Source organism: Clytia hemisphaerica, unplaced genomic scaffold (assembly GCF_902728285.1).
Source record: "Clytia hemisphaerica strain Z4C2 unplaced genomic scaffold, Clytia hemisphaerica genome assembly, whole genome shotgun sequence".
NCBI classification, from domain to species: domain Eukaryota; kingdom Metazoa; phylum Cnidaria; class Hydrozoa; order Leptothecata; family Clytiidae; genus Clytia; species Clytia hemisphaerica.
The window spans coordinates 2523-13719 of NW_027103276.1; the positions used below are offsets into that span (position 1 = coordinate 2523).

At 34.9% G+C, this 11197-nt stretch overlaps 2 protein-coding genes across 2 annotated transcripts; both read right to left on the minus strand.

The window, feature by feature from the left end:
• Positions 1-3057: 3057 nt before the first annotated feature.
• On the minus strand, positions 3058-4704 carry LOC136802376 (uncharacterized). The gene is made up of 4 exons (XM_067059110.1): positions 4536-4704; positions 4175-4334; positions 3894-3988; positions 3058-3486 (listed from the first exon to the last, which is right to left on the minus strand). The coding sequence occupies exons 1-4, from the start codon at positions 4683-4685 to the stop codon at positions 3139-3141; spliced, it is 753 nt and encodes a 250-aa protein (XP_066915211.1). The 5' UTR covers positions 4686-4704; the 3' UTR covers positions 3058-3138.
• A 1622-nt stretch (positions 4705-6326) lies between these two features.
• LOC136802367 (raf homolog serine/threonine-protein kinase-like) lies at positions 6327-10408 on the minus strand. The gene is made up of 3 exons (XM_067059098.1): positions 10278-10408; positions 9552-9620; positions 6327-7332 (listed from the first exon to the last, which is right to left on the minus strand). The coding sequence occupies exons 1-3, from the start codon at positions 10406-10408 to the stop codon at positions 6327-6329; spliced, it is 1206 nt and encodes a 401-aa protein (XP_066915199.1).
• Positions 10409-11197: the final 789 nt, after the last annotated feature.

Sequence of the window (11197 nt, forward strand, 5' to 3'; positions counted from 1 at the left end):
TCCGTCTGTTACCAGCTTTTCTCGAGATTGGCTCATTATTTTTTTCTGATTTTTGGCACAAAGATGCAAAATGGCAACACCCAAAATATGACGGAGCCCAATTTTTGAAAAAAAAAATTTTCCGGCCGAAAATGGCGGAAATATGCCGGAAAAACTGTTTTTTTGGCATTTTCTCTAGATTTCATCATTAGTTGTTTCTGATTTTTTGCACAAAGATGCGTATTAGCAATGCCCAAAACATGGTCGAGTCTGATTTTTGAGGAAAATTCTTGTCCGGCCGAAAATGCTGGAAATATGCCGGAAATCGCCGTTTTTGCAGATTTTCATCGGACTTTTTCCTTATATTTCGTAGTTTTTTCACACAAAAACAATAGTAATAGCAATGCCCACCAAGAAGCATGGTTCAATTGTCAATAAAACTGATTTTTGAAGCCGGAACTTACTAAAAATCGCCGGAACAGCCGATTTTCGCCGGAAAAATGGTATTACTTGAATTTCTCGAGCTGTGTACTTTATATTTTTTTATGAAATTTTGCACAATGATGCAAAATGTCAATACCTAAAATGTGACGGAGCCCGATTTTCGAAAAACATATTTTTCCGGCCGAAAATGCCGGAAATATGCCGGAAAAACCGGTTTTTAGGCATTTTCTCTAGATTTCACCATTAGTTGTTTCTGATTTTTTGCACAAAGATGCGTATTAGCAATGCCCAAAACATGGTCGAGTCTGATTTTTGAGGAAAATTCTTGTCCGGCCGAAAATGCTGGAAATATGCCGGAAATCGCCGTTTTTGCAGATTTTCATCGGACTTTTTCCTTATATTTCGTAGTTTTTTCACACAAAAACAATAGTAATAGCAATGCCCACCAAGAAGCATGGTTCAATTGTCAATAAAACTGATTTTTGAAGCCGGAACTTACTAAAAATCGCCGGAACAGCCGATTTTCGCCGGAAAAATGGTATTACTTGAATTTCTCGAGCTGTGTACTTTATATTTTTTTATGAAATTTTGCACAATGATGCAAAATGTCAATACCTAAAATGTGACGGAGCCCGATTTTCGAAAAACATATTTTTCCGGCCGAAAATGCCGGAAATATGCCGGAAAAACCGGTTTTTAGGCATTTTCTCGAGATTTCATTAATCGTTTTTTCCGATTTTTGCTAGGCCGAAAATGCCGGAAGTATGCCGGAAATCGCCGTTTTTGCAGATTTGAATTGGGCTTTTTCCATATATTTCTTTGTTTTTTCACTTAAAAAAAATTATTGATAGCAATGCCACCATCAAGCATGATTCAAATGTCAATAAAACTTTTGCAATTTTGCAGCCGGAACTTTCTATTTCTTTTTTCCCTAAACCCCTCCCCCCCATCAAAAATTAATGATGAAATTTAATGCATTTTCGCTAACCGCTATATTTTCTTAATGATTGTTTTTCTCCTTATTGCTATCTAAGTTTCATCATGTAGGTCCATTCAGCATATTGCTTGTTTTATTTTCAGATGTAGAAAAATGAAATAGTAAATAAAATAAAACCGACAACACGCACGCACATACACCTGCACATACACCACACATTCACAATCTCATTATTACATAGAAAATGATCACCTACATTTGGCTTACCCTGTTATCAGTCTTCTTTCACTGCGCAAAAAGGTTGAAAAAACGGTAGGAAAAAGTTACCGAATTTGTCCGGGTATTTTTGACAAACGGTAGTTAACGGCAAATTTTATTTCCCGTTTATTTCTCATATCCGGGATCCGTTTTTCTAATAATGGTACTCGTACTTTGATGTATTATTACTGTTTATCTATTTTCAATACACGGGGATTCGTTTTCGCAATCGAGGAAGCTAGTTTGAACCGTTTATGTATTTAGTGATAACCGGGAAATATTATCAAATAAACGGAAGGATCGGATATTTTCAGCACAGAATCGGTCATAAACGGTAACGACAGTAATGTAAACGGGTTTCTTAATACGAGACAGGGTTCATACACGGTTTTTCGCATATTACAATAACGATCTCAAGAGAACCACAATAATTTTACCGGATTTGTGCACGGTGGCTCGGATATTTCTAGGTTTTTTGACAAATAATAGTATTATACTGGGCTATAAAGCTTATAATGTGCTTCAAAAATTTCGATTTTCAAAACTTAGTTTTGTAATGAATATGTCGAAAATGCAAAATAGGTTTATACATCAAAGTCAGCTTATTTTGACCGTAAACAAGATTTTAAATTAAGAAAGTGTAAATGTCTCTACTAGGGCTTTAACAATAAACGATAAAGATTTGATGTATCTTGTTGGAGTATTTTCTTTCTCATCAAAAAAAATATATATTTGCAACTATGACTGTCACAGATTCATAAAAAGAAATCTAACAAAATAACAATTTAATTCTAGATGACAAATTTTCGCGTCTAAAATGACACGAGCAGCTAAATGAACAAACAAAAAGTTTATTTTAATCGTTTACAGCATATATGGTACAAAGATTATTAAGGTTTTTTTTTCGTAGGGTGTTTACAAATTATTTGACCAGTGGCTTAAGGTTTGGTTTCTGGACTATTCGAAGGTATTTTGAGAATTAATTAGGTTGATTTAAATTAAAATATTTCTGATTAGACCGAAGTGACTAGATGAATTTTTCTAGTATGCTTTCCCAAGTTACAATCAAAGTGAACAAAAAAGTATTTGTAACTAGATCGACACTTTCAGTCTTCAATTAAGTTCAATCAACACAAATATCCATACATGCTTTTTATAAGAATATCAGGGTGAAAATTGGCCGAATCGTAAGAATACCCTAAGAAAACCTCCAGGGTGAGTATCACAGATTTTGATAAAAATAAAGTCATTTTCTATTCTATTTGGTAACAAAAACAATTGGGTTTTTTGTTTGACTTAAATTGAAACTTTAAGGTAGAAATACAATTTTAGCTTAAGTGTGCTAAATAACAAGAAACACTCAAATAGGTCATTTCTTATGTTTGTATAAAGGTTAAGTCTGAAAAAGTAAGAATATATTAGAATATTCCACCCTCAAATTTAGGCAATTTCTTAAGAATACTTAACACTCAGCCAAAGAACACTATTCTTATAAAAAAAGCGTGTAATTAAATGTTAAATCAATCACTCTCCAGAGCCTGGAAACCATCTCCATTCGTAACGGCTGGTTCAGTGTTCTCGTCTTCGATATTTTCGTTTTCCGCTAATATTTCTGGTTTCAACTTTTCCACAAATACATGGCGAGACGAGGGGGTTTCACTGTAAAGCCGTCGTATACCAAGGCTTTGATCGATACGATCTATCAAGTTATTGAAAATAGTTGCCCTCCATTTTGGCCGTCTGAAAGTCTTATGTCCATCCTGCTCGTCGTCGGTTTCTATGTCGGACATAACCAGTGGTGACGCAAGATGGTTCCAATATTCTTCAATCTCACCATCCATTTCGATGCTTGACCGTTTATCAAAAAGCTGATGCAAGAGAAGAAAAACAACATTAGACTAGACATGAATTGGTTTAGATGATATTTATCCGATTCCCGACAGTTTTCAATAGCGAGATTGAACTTCAGGGTCAATGAATGATTTTTACTTCCCATAACAGCTTTCCGAGCCCTCTTCCGAGTCGAGTCCCCTAACGAGTTAACAATGTCATCACTTTTAACTTTCATTTACATTTCCATGGTGTCAAAAATATCACTAGACTATTCGTGTGGCCCCAATGTCTTTATTTTCAGATTTTTATAAAAAGTTGTAACTTTTGATGCTAGCATAGAAAGAGTTCCTTCCCTTCCTTCAGGTTATACAAAATTATCTCCCTTTTTCACCCACTGTTTACGTTGCCTAGCACAGCGATAACATAATATATTCTATCTTACCCGTTTTCGCCTGCCGTTTCTCCTGTTTCTGGCAACATCATCATCAGTTTCTCGCGATTTTCGGCATAGATGCTCATAATATCGATAAATGCCGTCTGAAATGAGAATGACAAAATTATTTTAGTAACATATATGTTATATCAATTAATGTCATTTCTTCTCCAAGAGAAGGAAAAGACTTGTGCGAAAAAAGGCTCTTGCATGGTTCAAACACTTTCAGAACTTAGCGAAATAAAAGAAAGATGTTATCAAGCCGATGCATTTAAAAAAATATAACTCACCCTTTATTGATTCATTGGCAAAATGATGCTTGTTTATGTTAATCTGATTGTGTATTTGGAGAGTCACGCGGCTATTGTGTTGGGATTTGTATCCTTGGTGGACATTCCAACCATCATCGACCGTCGGAAATAGCGATTTGTAAGTCCTGTGAATAAAGTCCTATAAAAGAAAATTGTGAATGTCAATGAAAATTTGAAAGGAAAAAATGACATTAAAGTTATTAAAATACAGCTGTCAATAATTTACAAACTTGTTGTAAAATCTGCTAAGCAAAAGTTATTTCTTTGAGGGATGGTAGATCAGCTAATCGTTTCACTTTCATACAAAAGAAACAGGTTGTTATCAACATTTAAAACTTACCGAAGCACCATTTTCTATCTTTCTCCTCTTTTTTGTCTTTGTCTTGGCACGACTTGCATCAAACTCTTCTTGTAAAGCTTGGAGTTTATCTTCCAAAGCCTTAGTTTCAGCTTTGTGTTTTGTGTTTGACTCTTCAAGTAGCGTCTTCATATGATCTTTGAATTGATCAAAGTCTCTGAAATAAAAACTACTCGTTGTAATATGCTTTGATAAGTATAGATACACACCAGGATACGTTTATAGCGGTAGAACATATTACTAAATCAAGTAGAAAATAAAGATTTACAGACTGTATGCAGTATGCCCAAAGACTTTCCAGCTAGCTAGACAATTAAAAACTAAAACAAGGCTACTAAGGTATGCTTCTCTACTAATTAGTGAAGTTATCATTAGACATTTTTTTACCATACTGAAACAAGGAACCTTACATCTCACTTTAAAAATCACTAGACATTTTCGCCTTTTCAGAACGACCAATGTCGCCTGACGGACTCTATTTTGGGTTTCAGTGGTAAAAGCAGTTTTTTTCTGTGAGACGGAAAATTTCTTAATAGAGATATTTAGGTATACAGTGACACCCGCAGGCCATGGTTGGGGCGAAGGGCCCGAAAATTTTCAGATTTTTTACCCCCTAGATTGGCTAGAAAGGCACCAAAATTTGTTAATTTAAGAAAACTCAGAATTTTCTTAAAATACCTATCATACAGCGAAAATATAATAATATCTATCTAAAAAAGGTTGAAAAATAAAAATATATGAACGTCATACTATGCATACATGACCAAACTGTAAAATCAGCCATAAACACAGTTTTAATACAAGATTTCTTTCTGATGGAATTATTCTAGAGAATAAAACCACTATTTCTTGCTAAATAACCATTGCTAACTGAGACGGAAAACTTTGACAACAATTTCTGTGAGACGGAAATCCGTCTCAGACGGAACAACTTTGATCACTGGGGTTTGGAATAAGCAGGGGGGTTGGAAAAAATCTCAAAATTTAATAAGCGGGGGGGGGGGGGGTTGGAATAAAAATGTCCTGGGTGGAAAATGTTCAAAAAGGAGGCTGATACAGCAAAATTAGGGCAAAAGAGGGAACTTTCAAAAAAAAATTTCTCAAAAATCAATAAGCGGGGGGGGGGGGGGGGGTTGGAATAACAATGTCCTGGGTGGAAAATTTTCGAAAAATTAATTAGCGGGCCCCCCCCCGGCTATTAGGTACCCGAGAGTAATGTAACAATAACATTTAAATTGATGAGCTAGATTAAAGGGACATGAAAGTAGTAAAATGTAAACACTGCGAAAATCACGTGTGACATTTGTTTTAATTTCATATCCCGCTGCATGCAGTTTGTTTACAAATTTCTTAAGTACTTTTATGTCCCTTTAAAGGGTCCTTAAAAATCAACAAACTCATGTCGTCTCATTGTGATTTTATTGGGAAAATATTGTCCACACGTCTGCCCACTGGCCCACTTTTACCAAAAGAAGTAGGCCAAATTTTAAACCAGGGGTTACACCACAGGTTAGGCTTATTTTGAAATGTAGCCTATGGAGGCAAAGTGAAACCTTATTTTTCACGCTGACTGTTGCAGCAATAATTGCTGACAGTCAGCACGAAAAATAACGTTTCACTTTGCGTCCAAAGGCTATGTTTCAAAGAAGGCCAAACCTGTGAAATGCCCAGTTAAGAATTTGGCCTATTTCTTCTTGTCAAAAGTGGGCAGGCGTATAAACAGAATAAAAACTAAAAATAAAATTTCTAAGACTAATAAAATGTAAAGTATTCTTATTCTTTCATCAGATTAACTGAGCAATCATTCAGATTGAACCTAGAAATAGGATCTTTTTTCATCATCTGACCTGCTACGTATTTAATGTCTTTGTGTGAGTTTATTTTTAAGATACTTTCAAAATTATACCCAAGCGAATACACGTCGGTCTGTGGTGTTTGCGGTGAATTTGGAACGTTTCTTAGTTCGTAAGCTAAATGACGATGAACTTTATTGTATAGAATTTGCTCTTTGGATCCATAAGTTAAATTGTAGATAATTGGACTGGTGACCAACGTGGCTTTGCCAAAATCGACAATACATGGCGAGTGATCTGGACGCAAAATTATATTTCGACCATGTAGGTCGTTGTGTAAGATACCATTATCATGAAGATAAGTCATTCCTGCAACAAGTTTCCTACATATTTCAAAACAAACTCTTGTACTTAATAAAGTTTTATTTCGAATAACATCACTCAGCGTTAGAGAGGGAGCTAAAGTGTTTTTCTTCCCCGATATGTACTCCATTAATATGGCATGATTTTCTTCCATCCCATATAAAAATGGAAAACATGGATGCCCAGATAGTTTCAGGAGAACTAGCGCCTCAGATCTCAAGTCGGCTGCTGAACCTCTTATACTTTTTCTTGCACAATAAACACCAAGAAAGTCAATCTTACGAACACTTATTTCCCCAAAAACACCTTTCTGGTTCTCAAACCCAACAACAACTTTTCTTAAACGATCTCCAGAAAACTTGGCAAGGTTTGATGATAGAGAAGTGAGCAGTTCATTTTGGCAGGTCTTTTTTCGTTTCGAACGACTACTTCTTGCTTTCTCAGTAAATGCAAGTCTAGCTGGAGCCGGAACCATAGCTTTTCTTTGAATAAATTTGAGTTCTCTCTTAGCACTAATTAACATTTCTCTCATTGATGTTTTATTGAGGTCCTTGGATATCTTTTGTTTATTCCTCAGGTTTACTCGTCGCTCTTTCCTTTTTACAATGGATCGTTTCGATTTTCTACAAAAGAGAGGAAGCAAAAAAAAAAACTAACATTTGTCATTGAAATTCCCTGTCAACATTTTCAAAAAAATGGACTCAAAAAGGAATCAATAAATGCAGTTAGGAAAAGAAGGGGTTTCATAAAAGCAGTGCAGAAGTTAAATTTGAGCTGTTATGACAAATCTTGTGTAATAATAAGTATAGGTAGCGATGGAGTTTATACCGTTGGGTAAAAAATTCGCTTTTTAAAAATGAAGTAAGAAACTGCAATTTACAGAATTCTAAAGCGTTTAACACAACTTTTAAAATACCTCATAAACAGTGGTAAACAATTCTTTAAGAGGACTTTCCATTTTCCGCAAGTTGGATTACACCCCTGTGTCGGTGAGAATGTTTTAGGCAGTGGGGGTAAAATAACGATTATTGTTTTGAATGGAAGGGGACTTTGAACTATATTTCTGACAACTCTCTTTTGGCCCATCTATCCTGTGGGGAGGAAGTCCCAGCAGGTCTGACACAGGGGTGTAATATTAATCCAAATGTTTTAAATATCAATCATAAGATGGTGGAAAGAGTAACCTGAGTATTTTTAAGATTGCACCCAGTTGCACCCACCTTCTTGACGGAAATACCAACCCCTCCCGACTACTAGAACCCCAACGGGCAAGAATCCAAACTGAAGTCAGAAAAAAGACACTACCTCAAATTAAGCCTTAAAATACTCTGAGATGCTTCAGGAATTTAGGAACTCAGTTCCTTATAAAAAGATATGTGGACTCTCTGAGGATTGTTTGAATAAGACATGAAACTGTCAGTATTGATACAATAATTTTCATTACTATGAGGGACCATCCATAGTATGTACGCAGTGAAGTGGGAAGAGAAGGAGGTTTAGCAAAAGCGTACATCTATTATTTGAATGAAATCATTTCTATTGTTCTCAGCGTACAAGGGGGGAGGAGGTATCAAATTTTTGGAAAGTTTTTGCGTACGTACTATATGGACGGCCCCTGGTATGATAGACTCTCTTGACAATATTAGCTTGCTTAATTTAACTTTAAAGCTCTGATTTCATGGATTGTAATGGACTTCATGATGATGATTCAATTTCTTAATGGATAATCAAAAGAAAAACATAAATCATATAACCCAACCAGGATGATATAGTATCATCCCCCTAAACTTAGGAGTCTAATAATTCTCAAAAATGCCTATAAGGAGGTTTTATGTAAAAAGTATGCACATAGAGGAGTTTGCCTTTAAGGGGGTTGATTACTTAGGAAGATTCTAAACTCCCAAGAGACAGAGATTATAAAACGCACACAATGGTGTCATAAAAACAGCTGAGCTGGTTTGGGATAGCAAAATTAATTGTTTAATGTGTGTAACTTGAAATAAAAGAGGATCAAATAAAGCTTTGGTTAACAATCGAGAACAGTGCTACAAATGTACAAAAAGATTATCATTTACAATAACAAGATTTGTACAGTTTGAACATGTTAAATGTTCTAGCTGATGATGAGTTCTGACACGTTTGAATGTCTTAAATCACGCACACCTTGGAGTTGCAAGTGATAATCCAAAAAAGATGTAGCAGTCTAACTCAAAAGGCAGCTCAAAAACTAATGATTACTCTGACATTATGAAATGTCTCAGCACTGGGTAAATGTTTGACATCTTAAAATGTCTACAAATACGCCAGAATAGCTTTTGAATTGCAATTAAATATTTTATAGGAACAAATCGATTAACCTCTTTTATTTCAATGTATTGTAAACAAAGCCAAGTGGGGTCGGATAACAAAACTTTAAGTGAGGACTTCACATCTCCTACCCCTATAAATCAATATGGGACTACCTACCATGGAAAGAATTTAGGTGACACCTATTAACCTGGCCCGGTCCCTTGCCAAAGGTAGAAATCTAAATATGCTAGTTGCTGCTTGACTTAACTCAAAATTTGATATAATTATTAGCTTTTCATTAAAAAAAACCTAACCTTGATGACTACTCTTGACTTTTAAATAATAACCTTATTACAAATTTTCAGTCTTAAGCTCTGCTTACTACAAATGATTCTTGGAAAAATATTTATGAAAGTTGTCACACTGAAGAACTTTTATCTCAAAAAGGTAAGGCAATTGCCAGATTTTAAAAGGAATTTCTAAAACTCAATTTGTATAACTTTATACCCCAACAATCTTCAAAAACTTTTTTTCAATAAAAAATACAGCTTACCGCTGGACTGGAGCATTAGATGGTGTCACGTTGGGACTGATTGGTGCCACGCCACTAATATTCAATGGTCTGAGAAGATAAGATAAAATTCAATTTTAAAAAATATCCTGCATTGAAATTTCATATTTTACACATGCTTCTTGGAGACATATTCACTTTCTCCAATCCCAAGTGAATTTATCGCAGGTTCTGAACTCGCCAATTTGCTACAGCAAATAATATAATTCATAACCTACGAAAAGGTGCCATGTAAAGTTAAATTGCTAAATGAAAGTCACAATGAATCAAAGTAATCAAAGTAATCGAAGCAATCGAACAGAAAATCCTGGGTAATATTCGATTGCGATTCGATTGCGTTCGACAATCGAATTGCAATTATTCGATTGCGTTCAATTGCGTTCGATTGATTCGGCGTTCAATTGACACCGTCTGGGTCTATTGACGTCACAAAAATTAAAACAAATCTACTTTTGTCTTTTATTTATATGCATGTTATTATAAGAGGTCTTTAATTGATGAACGGGAACTTCCATTTTCGTTTAGTTGTTTGAAATCTTTAGTTAAAAACAATTCTTCCCCAACTCAAACCAAAAAAAAAAAACTTTTTTTAGCGGCCGGGTGACTCAAAAAATAGTTCACCCGGTCGATTTCCGGAAACAAAACTTTTTCTTTTTTTGGCCTGAGCAAGAATTGATAAACAATTTTAAGAAAACTGGAGAAACTTACTGTTCTGAATTATTTCTATTTGAAGCTTCATTTGGAGAGCTCTGTTGTGGATTAAGCACGCGGACTCCAGAATTGCTGATAGTCACCCTAGCTGATTTTGGTACATTCAAATTTCTACGTGAAGCTGGCATTACTACAACAGGTTAAAACCAATTCTGATAAAAGATAGAAAATAAATACTACAAAGTTCCATGGTTCATTTAAATTGTTGCTCAATTGCAGCAAAGCCTTTGCCAAAGGCTTGTTAGTTAAAGTCTCAATTACGTTATGGCACCTTGTAATCAATACGAGCGAAAGATATGAAAAATAATTTTGCAGAGCTCCCGTGATGTGCTGGGATTAATAATTTACAATAATGATACACAAGCATTTTTGTAAGACATACAAAATCAATTTTTTTAACTTCACTTACCAGTGACCAAGAAAAGATGTAGCAAAATATTAGGTATTTTACTGCCAGAATATTCAAATGAATACTTTAATGCACGGTTTACGTAAACTTGGAAAATGATGACTGAAATATTTTAAGATTCTATTTTTATGAGTTGATGATTGAAGAATCAGTTTGTCAGTGGGTTGCAGGAAAAGACTTTGGAATGTCACATGTTCATCATTTTATATGTGAGCCAGAAGAGCCAGTAAAGGTGAAACAAAAGAATATTTTGATGGAAATAAAGAAGTCCCACTGAAAACATTGGAGCTGTTGTTATCACTTTTTAGTTTTTTCAGTGGATTGGTGGAAAACAATCGATGAAAACAAAGACTGAAAGAAAAAGTATTGTTTTTCTTCTTTTTTTTCATTAGAAGTTCCAGAAAATTCTAATTTTTTCTTGCATTCACTGGATTGTGGGGCAGCAGTAAGGGTGGTCTTGTGGTGGAAGAAGATTTGTCCCTCAAGAAGAAATTAGTTTGTGAAATCA

Bases quoted from the DNA above. Each gene is read 5' to 3' on its own strand.
- LOC136802367 (XM_067059098.1), bottom strand. From the start codon at position 10,408: ATGCCAGCTTCACGTAGAAATTTGAATGTACCAAAATCAGCTAGGGTG. The intron at 9,621-10,277 runs GTAAGTTTCTCC...TTATCTTCTCAG, and splicing joins AATAGAAATAATTCAGAACA to ACCATTGAATATTAGTGGCG. The intron at 7,333-9,551 runs GTAAGCTGTATT...TCTCTTTTGTAG, and splicing joins TCTAATGCTCCAGTCCAGCG to AAAATCGAAACGATCCATTG.
- LOC136802376 (XM_067059110.1), bottom strand. From the start codon at position 4,685: ATGAAGACGCTACTTGAAGAGTCAAACACAAAACACAAAGCTGAAACT. The intron at 4,335-4,535 runs GTAAGTTTTAAA...TTTCTTTTATAG, and splicing joins AGATAGAAAATGGTGCTTCG to GACTTTATTCACAGGACTTA. The intron at 3,487-3,893 runs GTAAGATAGAAT...CTCTTGCATCAG, and splicing joins GAAACGGCAGGCGAAAACGG to CTTTTTGATAAACGGTCAAG.